The following is a 16,526-nucleotide window of genomic DNA, read 5'->3' on the forward strand; positions in this document are numbered from 1 at the left end:
AGGCACACCTGTTAATTGAATTGCATTCCAGGTGACTACCTCATGAATCTGGTTGAGAGAATGCCAAGTGTGTGCAAAGTTGTCATCAAGTCAAAGGTTTGCTAATTTGAAGATTTGTTTAACACTGTTTTGGTTACTACATGATTCCATATGTGATATTTCATAGTTTTGATGTCCTCACTATTATTATATAATGCAGAAAATAGTACAAATAAAGAAAAACTCTGTAATGAGTAGATGTCCAAACTTTTGATTCGTAACTCTGGAAGACCCAGAGTTACCTCTGCTGCAGAGGATAAGCTCATTAGAGTTAACTGCACCTCAGATTGCAGCCCAATAAATGCTTCACAGAGTTCAAGTACCAGACACATCTCAACATAAACTGTTCAGAGGAGACTGCGTGAATCCGGCCTTTATGGTTGAATTGCTGCAAAGAAACAACTACAAACCACTACACCAATAAGATGAAGAGACTTGCTTGGGCCAACAAACACGAGCAATTGACATTAGATCGGTGGAAATCTGTTCTTTGGTCTGATGAGTCCAAATTTGAGATTTTGGTTGCAACCACCATGTCTTTGTGAGACGCAGAGTAGGTGAACGGATTATATCCGCATGTGTGGTTCCCACCATGAAGCACGGAGGTGGTGGTGTGATGGTGCTTTGCTGGTGACACTGTGATTTATTTAGAATTGAAGGCACACTTAGCTAGCATGGCTACCACAGAATTCTGCAGCGGTACACCATCCCATCTGGTTTGCGCTTAGTGGGACTATCATTTGTTTTTCTACAGGACAATGACCCAAAACACACCTCCAGGCTGTGTAAGGGCTATTTGACCAAGAAAGAGAGTGATTGTGCTGCATCAGATGACCTGGCCTCCACAACCACCTGACCTCAACCCAATTGAGATGATTTGGGATGAGTTGAACAACAGAGTGAAGGAAAAGCAGCCAACAAGTGCTCAGCACATGTGGGAACTCCTTCAAGACTGTTGGAAAAGCATTCCCCATGAAGCTGGTTGAGAGAATGCCAAGAGTGTGCAAAGCTGTCAAGGCAAAAGGTGGCTACTTTGAAGAATCTCAAATAAACAATTTGTTTAAGACTTTTTTGATTACTACATGATTCCATTGGTTATTTCATAGTTCTACAATGTAGAAAATAGTAAAAATAAAGACAAATCTATATATAGATATATATAGGCTTCACTGTCCAAATACATATGGAGGGCAGAGTATACAACCATTATTGCTGTAAAAAAATACCAAAATAAAAGGCATAATTTGATGTATGCCTGTTCCCTCTTGCAAAACTTCTCCAAAAGTACTCTGATGGCACAAAGTGCTCCCAATTGTCAAGAGCATCCTTCAATTCATTATTGGCTATTTATGCAGTATTGTCTAAAAAAAAAGGCAGTTTAGAAAAAAATCAAATAAATGGGAACCATATGTCCATATACACTGATGATACAAAACATTAGGAACACCTGCACTTTCCATGACAGACTGACCAGCGAAAAGACATGATTCCTTATTGATGTCACTTGTTAAATTCTCTTGTGGATGAAGGGTTGGAGACAGGTTAAATATGTATTTTTTTGTTGCATTTTGTCTGCATCTTGCTTGAGAAAATCAGTGATAGAGCAGATCATATAAAACACTGTGCTATGGAACTCCTGACTAGAAGCTAAATTGTTGTCTATAAAATGCCAAGACAATTAAAATAAGAGTGAGGAGGTAGGTGTAAGGAGAGAAAGGCAGAGGAACAATGAGCTGAAATCATTAAGAAAAAGTCAACTTTTATTGTGTATCGTGGCTTTAGTATTCATTGTCACAGAGAGCAGTGAGCAGGAAATGGAAAACTTGCTGGTCTGAGGGGAGGGTGTCTTATTGACCATATTTTCTATGATTCTTTGGATCGCTGTAGCAACCTGATATGACAATGAATGTTAATATGAACTTAACAAAATAAGCTAAATGTAGTTGTATACACCAAGGCAAGCCACAACACAAAGGGGAGTAAGAGAAAACAACAGGATCTAAGAAATGTTGAGTCCAAACATAAAACTAAAATGGAAGAGAAAATGGTGCAGGTAGGTTGGTATTTTTTTCCTTTTCTGGCATCTTCAGATATTCAAGCTCCCCAGCATCATGCAGGTCAGCGTAGGGCAGTGTTTCCCAACTCCGGTCCTTACATACCCCCAACAGCACACATTTTAGTTGTAGGCCCAGACAAAAAAAAACTAATTCAACTTATCATGGGCATGATGATTAGTTGACAAGTAGAATCAGGTGTGCTTGTCCGGGGCAACAACAAAAATATGTAATGTTGGGGGTACTCAAGTACTGGGGTTAGGAAACACTGGCGTAGGAAACGAGACTGATGGTTCTGCGAGCTCTCAGCAAAGGAACACATGTCAATTCAGTTGGAGGCTATGTGCCTGTAGGTCTCTGTGATTGACATCTGGAATCCGGTGTAATTTCTCTAACAGGTTTGGAAGATACAGAGGGAAGGTTGGGCATTTAGGTGTCGTCAGCCTTCCCTCATATCCTTCCTGCACACCTCTGGTGTCCTTAGCCGAAATTGTGCAGCGCGAGCCGGAACATGTCATTGGTGCATACCCAAGCATCATTAATGTTTTTCAGGATGAAACTCTGATGAAATCCCATGACAGGGTCCTCATCGGCCTGTAACACAAAGACAGAGCTTAGTCAAGTCACAGTTCTATGGCTGTGTATCCAATCCACAGTTGGGTGCATCTCTGACAAGGGTTGATTTTGGCTGGGTCCAAGAAACACAAACTGCTTGCACACAACAAACACATTCCTGATACTCTACAATCAATTAACTTATCCGGAGTGGCCGCGTTGCTAAATTCTCTGGATGCCTCTTCCCGATTAGCTAAACAACCGAAGCTTCTGCACATGTGTGGGATTCTCTACTTTATGCACAGTCTGTACTCGTTTGGCTGCCCAGAGAACAGGATACTCTGGCAAATTTCAGTTATGATGGAGAATGGTGCTTGTTTAATCATGTTAGATCAAACCTGAATAAATGTTAGCAAGAGCACATCATGATATTATTCTACATAACAGAACAGAATAGCATTGTATAACGTTACTGTGAGACAAAAAACACCACCTAATTTGTTATGGATTTCTGGATGATTGTGCGAATGGTTGTATTTTTCTCTCATGCGGCCAAAACACAACAGCACGCGCCATAGGCAAAATATGTGCTTTGATTTGTTAACACAATCTGCAAAAAAATTATCATTGTACATAATTTAAAACACTGTACATAATTAAAGAAGATCCATACTGAACAAAAATAGAAACGCAACATGTAAAAATTGTTGGTCCCATGTTTCATGAGCTAAAAGAAAGATCCCAGAAATGTTCCATATGTACAAAAAGCTTTTCTCGCTCAAAGTTTGTGCAGAAAGATCCCAGAAATGTTCCATATGTACAACATTTGAAGTAGTGTGCAAATGGCATGCTGACATGCAGCAATGTCCACCAGAGATGTTGCCAGAGAATTGAATGTTAATTTCTCTACCATAAGTCGCCTCCAACGCAGTTTACGTCCAACCGGCCTCACAACCACAGACCATGTGTAACCACGCCAGCCCAGGACCTCCGCATCTGGCGTCTCCCCTACGGGATCGTCTGAGACCAGCCACCCGGACAGCTGATGAAACTGTGGGTTTGCAAAACCGAATAATTTTTGCACAAACTGTCAGAAAACCTCTCAGGGAAGCGTATCTGCATGTTCGTCATCCTCACCAGGGTCTTGAGCTGACTGCAGTTCAGCGCCGTAACCGACTTCAGTGGGCAATTGCTCACCTTCGATGGCCACTTGCACGCATCACCTCATATTTCAGCATGATAATGCACGGCCCCATGTCACAAGGATCTGTACAGAATTCCTGCAAGCTGAAAATGTCCCAGTTCTTCCATGGCCTGCATACTCACCAGACATGTCACCCATTGAGCATGTTTGGGATGCTCTGGATTGACATGTATGACAGCATGTTCCAGTTCCCACCAATATCCAGCAACTTCACACAGCCATTGAAGTGGAGTGGGACAATATTCCACAGGCCACAATCAACAGCCTGATAACTCTATGCATAGGAGATGTGTCACGCAGCATGGGGCAAATAGTAGTCCAACCAGAAATGGACTGGTTTTCTGATCCACAACCTTACTTTTTAAATTTTTTATTTTAGTATATATATATATGTGACCAACAGATGCATATCTGTATCCCCAGTTATGTGAAATCCATAGATTAGGGCCTAATGAATTTATTTCAATTGACTGATTTCCTTATATGAACGGTAACGCAGTAAAATTGTTGAAATTGTTGCATTTATATATTTATTCAGAGTAAATGCATATTACCATGAAATTAGAGGTAAAATGGTTGGCATGGACATTTCACCAGTAAAATTTGAAGAATTATCATTCACAATTTACAGTGAGAAATGTGAAGGGAGGGTGAGCACAACAATGTGTTTTTAAAGTAGAGCTAAAGAAACATGTGCAGAATGAGATAGACATTTCTTCTCTGGGGAAGAGGCTTCCAGGGGGAAGGGATGTGGGAGGAACGGGGCGGTTACAGTCAGCCTGACTTATACAGTCACACTGCTTGTGACAAACCCCAATTCCTGATCAGGCTATTCCAGTCAAACAGAGCACAAGCAGGTGTGAACAAGCACTAATGGAGATAGAGCCGCAGACAAAAAGCAAGTATTCCCTTTAGGTGTCAGTGGAGACAAGGCATACATAACTCTAAGGTTTACTGCTCAGTGATCATGATGGCATTGGCTCCTTCAAATGACACGTTGGTGTTCTAAAAAGCTTCTAACAATCAGCAGCTTGCAAGTTGAAGGTCCACAGTGAAGATCAGAGCTAGCATATAATGCCATTATTGCGGCTGAGACTAGTTGCGATAATTGGTCAATACAGAATGACTACGTTGCCCCGTTCAAAAAATGCAGAACCAAGAACAGATATAGCCCTTGGTTCACTCCAGACCTGACTGCCCTTGACCAGCACAAAAACATCCTGTGGCGGACTGCAATAGCATCGAATAGTCCCCATGATATGCAACTGTTCAGGGAAGTCAGGAACCAATACACTCAGTCAGTCAGGAAAGCAGAAATTCGCATGCTGTAGCTCGAACTCCAAAAAGTTTTGGGACACTGTAAAGTCCATGGAGAACAAGAGCACCTCCTCCCAGATGCCCACTGCACTGAGGCTAGGTAACACGGTCACCACCGATAAATCCATGATGATCGAAAACTTCAACAAGCATTTCTCAACGGCTGGCCATGCCTTCCCCCTGGCTACTCCAACCTCGGCCAACAGCTCCGCCAACCTCGGCCAACAGCTCCGCCCTCCCTGCAGCTACTCGCCCAAGCCTCCACAGCTTCTCCTTTACCCATATCCAGATAACATATGTTCTGAAAGAGCTGCAAAACCTGGACCCATACAAATCAACTGGGCTTGACAATCTGGACCCTCTATTTCTGAAACTATCCGCCGCCATTGTCGCAACCCCTATTACCAGCCTGTTCAACCTCTCTTTCATATCGTCTGAGATCCCCAAGGATTGGAAAGCTGCCGCAGTCATCCCCCTCTTCAAAGGGGGAGACACCCGGACCCAAACTGTTACAGACCTATATCCATCCTAACCTGCCTATCTAAGGTCTTCGAAAGCCAAGTCAACAAACAGATCACTGGCCATCTCGAATCCCACCGTACCTTCTCCGCTGTGCAATCTGGTTTCCGAGCCGGTCACGGGTGCACCTCAGCCACGCTCAAGGTACAAAATGATATCATAACCACCATTGATAAAAGACAGTACTGTGCAGCCATCTTCATCGACCTGGCCAAGGCTTTTGACTCTGTCAATCACCATATTCTTATCGGCAGACTCAGTAGCCTTTTTCTAATGACTGCCTTGCCAGGTTCACCAACTACTTTGCAGACAGAGTTCGGTGTGTCAAATCGGAGGGCATGTTGTCCGGACCTCTGGCAGTCTCTATGGGGGTACCACAGGGTTAAATTCTCAGGCCGACTCTTTTCTCTGTATATACCAATGATGTCGCTCTTGCTGCGGGCGATTCCCTGATCCACCTCTCCGCAGACGACACCATTCTGTATACTTCCGGCCCTTCCTTGGACACTGTGCTAACTAACCTCCAAACGAGCTTCAATGCCATCTCAGTTCACAATAACACCCACCCATAGCACACGTTCCAGCAGATATATCTCACTGATCATCCCCAAAGCAAACACCAAACTCCAGTATGAATAAATCCCTCTATGGCATGAGATTAGTAAAAGCCCAACTGAACCATGGTCAGTCAGAACACAGATCCTTACTGACAGTAAGTAGGGAGAAGATGGGGCATTAGACCACAGACAGATCAAGGGTTGTGCTGGGCAAGCCTGAAGAACTCATTGGTGCAAACCCAGGCATTGCTGAAATTGTTCAGAAAAAAGCTATTCTAAAAGCCCAGGACCTGGTCATCATCTTGCCTGAGAGACAGACACATACAATAATATACAATAACCCTGACTTTTAAAGTACTTATCAACCTCGTAGAAAATAAGGGTATGTTTGTGTGTAACACAGGAATGCCTGGTCCATGGCCTCTTCTATTTGCTTAGGCAGATAAATAACAGCATAGCTATTTATTAACTCGGTGAACAAATGGCTTGAAACTGTGGTGAAGCTGAAAACAGATGTACCTAGCTGTGCTTTTAACAATGAAGTTTGAACAGACAGAACCAATACTCTTAATTTAAAGCAGGTGGGGATGTCTAGCATGCAAACTACTCAGCTGTTGGTTTAAGAAACTGGTAATATTGATTTTTACAGTGATATAATGAGAAATACTTACTTTTAGTTGTCCTACTACCATACTCATTATGCAGCTGTCAGGGGTGGGCTGGTGGTCTTGTGCTGTTATACTGTGAGCAATTTTTAAGAAGGGGAGAGTCTGAAAAGAAGAAATAAGAAACATGACAGATGTATCAGAGACAAGCACATTCCACCAGGATGTCTCCTGGATATTCTGTTCAATCAGTATACTCCTGACATATTACTGAGGTATTCCATTCTGTCATCCTCAGGACAAATATTTTAAAATGTCACTCACAGAAAGTTTCTCAACAATTGCTGCCTTTCCCTGGAATTGCTGTCCTTCCCACGTAAGGCATGATGCATCAATCTGTTAAAAGGAAAAGCAGAGGATTGAATTCACCAGCAGAAGGCACATTGGTGGTATATTTAGGGTGGAAGGATGTGAAGTGTCCCGACTGCCAAATATTTTAAAAGCATGACTAACTTTTCTACGCATTCTCAAGGGTGTGAAGGAGTATGTAATAATTTAGGCAAGTGCCATGTGGAAGCATAGAAGAACGGGCTCTGTTGCTCTGATCTTGTTCTTTGATGAAAATCAAATTGTTTGAGGCCAAATAAGATAGCAACCAGAAGCCTTCCCAGTAATACATTTTCATTATAATGTAAATGAGTCAGCTTGTGCAGTTCTCCTTCCATCTAAAAATGTAAATTGTGGGTGATTCTCATGAAACCAGTTAACCATGGCAGCAATAAATTGACTTTGAACACCATAATGTATCTGCAACAGTCAACTATAATTCTGAAGACTAAGATACCTAGTTAATGGCAGAGTGTATTATTTTAAATACATATCACATTAGTCTGATTTTAGTTAATGTTACCGAAATGATTCTGGATTAAATCCTCAGGTCATTTTATACAATTTAACATATTTGAATAAAACATTATGCTGTAGTTTGTCCATAAATAATACAATTTTTATACCATATGAAGTTTACATTAATCTTTTATATGTATTCCGTAAAAACACATTAAAAACACATCTTTCTCATTACCGTAACAGAGTTTTTACAAAAACTCAAATTTGATTTAATAAAGTTGTATTCACCCATGATGCATCATCTAGAGTAGTCAGACGAGCAGAAGTTCATTTAATTTCTTCACTTATATGCGGGAACAAGGATTTTATTCTCAAACACCCCCTTTAATAAACTTGACCTTCACATTACCAAAATGACTAAAAACATAAAATGGGGAAAAACTTAAGAACCATTACCTTAACAACATGGAGGCATGAAAGGGCTTTGAAGATGTGGTCTATTGTTTGCGGACTCACAACGGCAGTCTCCTATTACTTGCAAATTGAACTAAGGGCCTCTCATTACCAAACACATCTCATTACCATATCATTTTTAGGTCTGTTTCGGTAATGAGAATCTTCATTTCGGTAATGATAATAAGCTATTTCTAATGTATGGGTGCGCTGTGCTTTTATTATTTACTAGGACCACAGCTTAAAGCTATTGTATAGATTTTTTTGTAAAACATCTATTATTTGACTAAGGTTGTCAAGAAATATGGGTGTATAAAAAGCATTTAATTTACTTAAATCCACAATCTGTTTGTGCTTCAGCGAAGACCAACCCCTCCACTTAAAGGAGGATATCCCCGGGTTTTGTCATGTCTACATGTTTTAGCACTTGCTCCATATCCCACATATTTCAATATTTTATAGCAGGGGTTAAAGTAAAATTAATTTCTTCCCAGTATGGACCTGCTTTAGGTGCACACGCTTGCACGCATATTTTTTTAATCATAGAATTAAATATAGGAATCCCTATCAATTCAATAGGATCTCTGTGGGCCTAGTTGTAAAGATTTGTCATTTAACTTTTTAAATGAATTACCTTTTATTGTGGCATAAACACAACCAGTCATGATGTTTTCATCTGATTGCCATACAATCACTTCAAAGGGCTCCTTTACTAGGCTACCTGCAAACATTCACATTTAACCATGGAAAGAAGTCTGGGAACATGACTGAATATAAACAGTGTAGTTATTCCCTCGCAAGGCAATCAAACAAGCAAAATGCCAGAACGGGGATAAGGTGGAGTCGCAATTCAACAGCTCAGACACGAGACGTATGTGGCAAGGTCTACAGGAAATTACAGACTACAAAAAGAAAACCAGCCACGTTACGGACACTGACGTCACGCTTCCAGACAAACTAAACACCTTCTTTGCCAGCTTTGAGGCCCGCTAACAAGGACTGAGCACCCCCTCTCCGTGGCTGAGGTGAGTAAAACATTTAAACGTGTTAACCCTTGCAAGGCTGCTGGCCCAGAAGGCATCCCTTGCCACGTCTTCAGAGCATGTGCAGACCAGCTGGCTAGTGTGTTTACGGACATATTCAATAGCTCCCTATCCCAATCTGTTGTCCCCACATGCTTCAAGATGGCTACCATTGTTCCTGTACCCAAGAAGGAAAAAGTAACTGAACTAAATGACTACAGCCCCATAGCACTCACTTGTCATCATGAAGTGCTTTGAGAGACTAGTCAAGGATCATATCACCTTACCTGACACCCTAGACCCACTTCAGGTAACATACCGCCCCAACAGGTCCACAGACGACGCAATCGTCATCACACTGCCCTATCCCACCTGGACAAAAGGAATACCTATGTAAGAATGCTGTTCATTGACTACAGCTCAGCATCCAACACCATAGTACCATCCAAGCTCATCCTTAAACTGGAGGCCCTGGGTCTCAATCTCGCCCTGTGCAATTGGGTCCTGGACTTTGACGGGCCGCCCCCAGGTGGTGAGGGTAGGAAGCAACATCTCCACTTCGCTGACCCTCAACACTGGGGCCCCACAAGGGTGCGTGCTCTTCCCCCTCCTGTACTCCCTGTTCAACCATGACTGCGTGGCCACATACGCCTCCAACTCAATCATCAAGTTTGCAGACGACACAACAGTAGTGGGCATGATTACCAACAATGACGAAACAGCCTACAGGGAGGAAGTGAGGGCACCCGGAGTGTGGTGTCAGGAAAATAACCTCACACTCAACATCAACAAAACAAAGGAGATTATTATGGACTTCAGGAAACAGCAGAGGGAGCACCCCACCCCCCTATCCACATCGAAGGGACAGCAGTGGAGAAGGTGGAAAGTTTTAAGTTCCTCTGCGTACACATCACAAACAAACTGAAAATGGTCCATCCACACAGACAGTGTGGTGAAGGCGCAACAGCGCTTCTTCAACCTCAGGAGGCTGAAGAAATTTAGCTTGTCACCCACAACCCTGAATCTTTTACAGATGCACAATCAAAAGCATCCTGTCGAGCTGAATCACAGCCTGGTATAGCAACTTCTCTGCCCACAACCGCAGGGCTCTCCAGAGGGTGGTGCGGTCTACACAACGCATCACCGGGGGCAAACTACCTGCCCTCCATGACACCAACAGCACCCGATGTCACAAAAAGGCCAAAAAGATCATCAAGTTAAATAAAGATTACATTTATTTATTTATTTTTTAATCGGCCAAATCGGTGTCCAAAAATACAGATTTCCGATTGTTATGAAAACTTGAAATCGGCCATTCCAATTAATCGGTCGACCTCTAGTACAGGTGCATCAAAGCTGGGACCGAGAGACTGAAAACCAGATTCTATCTCAAGGCCATCAGACTGCTAAACATCTATCACTAAATCAGAGAGGCTGCTGCCTACATTGGAGACCCAATCACTGGCCACTTTAATAACTGGATCACTAGTCACTTTAAACAATGCCACTTCAATAATGTTTACATATCTTACATTACTCATATCACATGTATATACTGTATTTTATACCATCTATTGCACCTTGCCTATGCCTCTCGGCCATCGCTCATCCATATACTTACATATTGTCATTCACCCCTTTAGAATTGTGTGTATTAGGTAGATGTTGGGGAATTGTTAGATTACATGTTAGATATTACTGCACTGTCGGAACTAGAAGCACAAGCATTTCGCTACACTTCCATTAACATCTGCTAACCATGTGGATGTGACAAATAACATTTGATATAGATTTGACATATTTCCAGCATCCAAACAGTGGTGAATGGATACACAAAACACCAAAAAGTGTCATGACATTAGCGATTGTCATTAGGCCAGAACTTACGCGTCAACTGCTGTCTATGTATGTCTCTGTGTCAGCCACTCATCTCTGCCTTGGCATTATATCCATTCACAAACTTTTCATGCCTATGACATGCAGCCTATTTTTCTTGATATTTTGTTTTAAATATTGTAATACGCTCATGTTTTACCGGTACGGCGTACCCTCACTATTTATTTTGCCGTGATGCCGTACCGCCTTACTTTTCCCCCTGCTTTACAGGCATATCATGTTATTCCATTTGTCCATGGGATGACATTCAATTCAGAAATTGTATTTTTATTTTACCTTTACTTAACTAGGCAAGTCAGTTATTATTTCCAATGATGGCGTAGGTTAACTGCCTTGTTCAGGTGCAGGAGGACAGATTTTTTACCTTGTCAGCTCGGGGATTCGATCATACAACCTTCTGGTTACTTGTCCAACGCTCTAACCACTAGGCTACCCGCCGCCCCAATTTTCGAAATATCTTAGAAAATAAAGGGTTATTTTTGTCAATTGCATTAAGATCAGTGATTTTAGTATTATGCAAGTAATTTGGGCTTAACAAATGACACCGTTTGATGATGTATTGTGTTAATGAATATCTAATAGAGCTCAGTAGTTTTTCAATGGCAAACTATGCAACACTCATTACCGAAACATGCATTCTCATCTCTGAAAACGTATTATGCACTAATATTTAGGAAATATATATATTTTTTAAAACATTTCAGTAATTTGGCCTTAATCTGACAGTGTGCCCTTTGTTCTTTATTCAAATATATGTACATAAAAATAACATGTATGCACAAGCAATTATGACAAAAAACTATATTCAGAAAAGGTTGTGTTGCGGTAATGAGAAATCACAAAATAATTGTTTATAATTACATATTTCAAGTTTAACACTGGCCTTTTCATTAGGAGAACAATGTAAAAAAAAGTCTTAGAAATGTATTTGTTTAAGACTTTTTGGAATTTTGGAACCTATATTTTGCATTTGTAATTGTGGAATTTGTGGTAAAATCAGAGGTGAAAGTAAAGCAGTACAGTCCAAACTAAATACTGGGCATATGCTGTACCAGTAAAACATAAGCCTATTACACTAATTAAATAAATAAAAAATGAATTTTTGGGGGGGACTATTACACCACTATTTATCATTAGCGCATGTCAGAGGCAGGAAACATTTGTGAATGAAAACAGGTGGTATAGCCTACATTCCAAAATGCAATGTAGTTTGACGAGAACACTGAAATTATGCCAAGGCAGAGACGAGTGTCCGACTAAGAGGCGAGCACGGACAGCAGTGGACACATCAATTCTAGCCTAATGACAATCCCCAAATGTCATTACAATTCATGGTGTTTTGTGTAACAGAGGTCTCTCTCCATTCACCACTGTTTGGAGGCTGGAAATATGTTTACGAGTGGATGAAGGTGCACAGGTAGCCTTGTAAAGGAGCCCTTTGAAGTGATTGTTTGACAAATCAGATGAAAACATCATGACTGGTTGTTTATGCCACAATAAAAAGGTAATACATTTTAAAAGTTAAATGACAAATCTTTACGACCAGGCTAACAGAGATCCTATTGAATTCATAGGAATTCTATATATGTACACTACCGTTCATAAGTTTGGGGACACTTAGAAATTACCTTGGTTTTGAAAGAAAAGTACATTTTTTTGTCCATTAAAATAACATCAAATTGATCTGAAATACAGTGTAGACATTGCTAATGTTGTAAATGACTATTGTAGCTGTAAACAGCTCTTCAGTTTCTTGGCAATTTCTCACATGGAATAACCTTAATTTCTCAGAACAAGAATAGACTGACAAGTTTCAGAAGAAAGTATTGGTTTCTGGCCATTTTGAGCCTGTAATCGAACCCACAAATGCTGATGCTCCAGATACTCAACTAGTCTAAAGGCGGCCAGTTTTACTGCTTCTTTAAATCAGAACAGTTTTCAGCTGTGCTAACATAATTGCAAAAGGGTTTTCTAATTATCAATTAGCCTTTGAAAATTATAAACTTGGATTAGCTAACACAACGTGCCTTTGGAACACAGGAGTGATGGTTGCTGATAATGGGCCTCTGTACGCCTATGTAGACATTCCATTAAAAATATGACGTTTCCAGCTACAATAGTTATTTACAACATTAAGTCTACGCTGTATTTCTGATCAATTTGATGTTGTTTTAATGGACATTTTTTCCCGCTTTTCTTTCAAAACAAGGACATTTCTAAGTGACCCCAAACTTTTGAACAGTAGTGTATGTTGCTAAAGTTAACTAGCTTGGTTAAAATTGTGGTACTGAAGTCCCATACCGGGAAGAAATAAAATATACTTTCATCCCTGGGTAAAATGCATAATATCTGATCAAATACAAAACAATAATTATGAAATGGATACCTACAGATCCGATTCTTAGTGATCCAAGAAGAATAATAGAGAAAGATGTGTTTATGTGCGAGTTTCATGAGAATCACCCTGCAACCAATAGGGGGCACACAAACAATACACTGAATCAAGAACGCTCACTCAGCAGAATGTAAAGAAAAGGGTACAATCAACAACTTGCTTGTTCTCACAATTGATAAATGGACATTACAATTATTTGAGCAGCTTAAAATATGTTACTATATGCTGTATATTACACATCTTATTGAAATATATTATGCTTTAGCTTGGAAGTGTCCAAGTAGTATGCATATTTGCATGTCCTCCACAGTCTAACTTGATGCTTCAGACCCTGTTTCTTTGGCCCAAAAAGTTCCTCAGATGAATGCTTGTCAAAACTTGTTTGATCTAGCATCAGTCTCTGAAAGACATAAACCAAGTAAAGGTTTGAACAGTTACATTGAAATAAGGAAAGACTACGGTACATGTATTGATTGAACAATCTTTACTTTGGTTAGCGTTTTGGATAGAATTATCAGGGAGCATTTGCTCACAGGAATGGCGATATGATACACTACTTTTCTATTTGAATAACAACTGAACCTTACATTAACAAATATTTAATTAATTGTTGAAATGCATTACTGAATTAGTTATTACAGATGCAGAGGAGGTGGATAGATGGTTGAAGGTGGAATAATGGGGCATTCATGTGCTCGTAGGAACTGGGAAGTCCGACATGATTGTGTTCTAGAACTGTTAAATTCGGACCAATTCTTCAACCAACAATATTTTAGCTAGCTTGATAAGATAGCTAATATTGCTAATAATATAGTTAGCTAGCTTGGTTAACATTGACAATATGGTCAAACTAGCAACATTATCCACATTGATAATTTTGTAACGGTCAAAAACATATGTTGTCATCCTTTGGTTGAAAGGTGAAAAGTTATTGGTGAACAACCTTTTCTCAGTTTCCCATTTGTAATGCCCACTTGGGAGGGTCATTCAAGTGAAACTTCCCATTCCTAACTCCAAACATCCGATAACTCCCAACAGCACGTGAACGGTCCATAAATACAAGGGGCTGACAACAGGACAGAGTAACTATGATAAATATTCATTGGTACAGATTCACATTCTGAGACTCACATATATTGCTCCAAGCTGGGTCCTGTCAGTGTCAAAGAGCTGGTAGTAATGTTGCACAAAGCTGGATCCTATCTGTTCCCAAATTGGCTTTTCCCCCATTCTGAATCACCTGGCAACAAGCACTAGTGGAAGAGACAATCTTATAAGTATAGACAATCCAATGATATAAACCAAACTCAATAAAAATGATCAAGAAAGACCAGGTAGAGCAGGGGTTGGCAACAGGTGATTTTTAGGGGTATTTATTGTGTTTTTTGGTAAAACATTTTTTAAATCAAGAGACTAAAACCACCAGGATTTCAGCACAAAATTTGTTTCATTTTGGAAGTATATTCCCAAGTATGAAATGATTGTTATTTTCAAATACACAATCTATTTTTAGGCTTAGTTGTAGTCAAATTGCAGTATACATATTATTAAGAGTGCACGTACAATTATCCATGATCTGCCCTACCCTACAGACATATGCAGGTTATGCAAAGAGTATGTAGGAAATATCTTTTGGAATTTAGTGCTTCAACAATACATTCACAGCACAAAAAAAACTGTACATGCGCTCCTAAAAAAAATAGCACTTTAGATAGTGTATTAATCTTTGGGTATTTTTTCCCAGTGTTCATACCTATCCTGACCATACTAGTTAACATTAGTTGGTCTTGTTTTGATAAGTGCGACATCAATGACACAGCGCGTCATACGTCTCCCCCACGCACGATAACTTTATACGAGGCCAAAGTTATTCACATGAACCTAGTAAATAGTCCTCCATTAGTCATACTTCTCGGACTATAATTACAAAAATGTTATATCCATCGTTTGACATTAGCTACCAAGTTTTTTATTTTAGTTAGCTACCAAGTTATACCAGCTAGCTAACGTTACTAGTAACTAACTTTCCCTGTGATCGTAAGTTGACTTCTAAAAGGACAGCAAACTACTTCACACAGTCCGCTCAATACGTTAGTTAAGTTAAAATGTCATCATTAACAATTTTGTCGGGATCTTTTGGCTGAAATCGCCAACCAAACTGGCTAACTCACGGTTTATAGCTCCTCTGCTAAACGCATTTACTATAGAGTTGAGCAGCGACGACTACGGGCAGACTGGCGCTCCGACGTCACAACACGACCCATTCCAGCACCCAAACAGCCGCAGTTACACGGAACAGTGGTGTGTAGTTGCGGGGTAGCACCCAAACAGCCCGCAGTTACACGTAACAGTGGTGTGTAGTTGCGGGGTAGCACCCAAACAGCCCGCAGTTACACGGAACAGTGGTGTGTAGTTGCGGGGTAGCACACAAACAGCCCGCAGTTACACGGAACAGTGGTGTGTAGTTGCGGGGTATTCTTTGGCCGCTGAAATGGGTCGTTTTGATTTAAACTTCACTGTGTGTGACATTGGAGCGCGAGTTTGCCCACATTGGTCAACGATTGAGTTGAGCGGCGAGGCTAGGTTCATAGATAGCTAGCATAGGCAAGGCTAATAGCAAATATCAAACGTTGGTTGTCTGGCTAGCTAGCAGTCCTGTATTGCTTATCTAATAAAATATAATCACGGCTCTAAAAAATTAAAACACAGTGAAGCTTGATTTACAAATTGAATGGCACGTGGTTTCGGCTGCTAAAAATACATTTTGAAGCCTTTTTTTGGACCGGGCCCAGACAGAACATAGGCGTGTCTTAGTTAGCACTTTTGGCGAGCCAGCGCCTGTCAAAAAAGGTATATCAACTAATTCAGTCTAAAACATAATACGATACTATTGTTGCTAGAATACAGATTTTTTTTCATTCAATATATCATGGAATGCTTTATACAAACAAACAACTTACCGCGGACCCAAAACCCGTGCCCCGGCTCCCAGTTATGGCGATTCCACCAGTTTATGGCGCATGCTCAGGACAATAATCTGTCCTAATGCTTTGGGGGAAAG

At 40.6% G+C, this 16,526-nt stretch overlaps 1 protein-coding gene across 2 annotated transcripts; it reads right to left on the reverse strand.

The window, feature by feature from the left end:
* Positions 1-1,773: 1,773 nt before the first annotated feature.
* Positions 1,774-16,526, reverse strand: LOC115134281 (nuclear transport factor 2-like). Of its 2 annotated transcripts, none has more exons than XM_029668088.2 (5): positions 16,426-16,526; positions 14,597-14,718; positions 7,175-7,246; positions 6,917-7,015; positions 1,774-2,687 (listed from the first exon to the last, which is right to left on the reverse strand). In XM_029668088.2, the coding sequence occupies exons 2-5, from the start codon at positions 14,693-14,695 to the stop codon at positions 2,574-2,576; spliced, it is 384 nt and encodes a 127-aa protein (XP_029523948.1). In that variant the 5' UTR covers positions 14,696-14,718; positions 16,426-16,526; the 3' UTR covers positions 1,774-2,573. The 2 variants fall into 2 exon arrangements, with proteins under 2 accessions (XP_029523948.1, XP_029523949.1); XM_029668089.2 differs by lacking the exon at positions 16,426-16,526 and adding an exon at positions 15,637-15,744.

The sequence above is a fragment of the Oncorhynchus nerka genome, linkage group LG9a, assembly GCF_034236695.1.
Source record: "Oncorhynchus nerka isolate Pitt River linkage group LG9a, Oner_Uvic_2.0, whole genome shotgun sequence".
NCBI lineage: Eukaryota > Metazoa > Chordata > Actinopteri > Salmoniformes > Salmonidae > Oncorhynchus > Oncorhynchus nerka.

Excerpts from the sequence above, each read along its gene's own strand:
- LOC115134281 (XM_029668088.2), bottom strand. The coding sequence starts at position 14,695 with ATGGGGGAAAAGCCAATTTGGGAACAGATAGGATCCAGCTTTGTGCAA. Across the intron at positions 7,247-14,596 it reads CCCAGCTTGGAGCAATATAT|ATTGATGCATCATGCCTTAC; the intron begins GTGAGTCTCAGA and ends TCCTTTTAACAG. Across the intron at positions 2,688-6,916 it reads TGGTAGTAGGACAACTAAAA|GCCGATGAGGACCCTGTCAT; the intron begins GTAAGTATTTCT and ends TTTGTGTTACAG.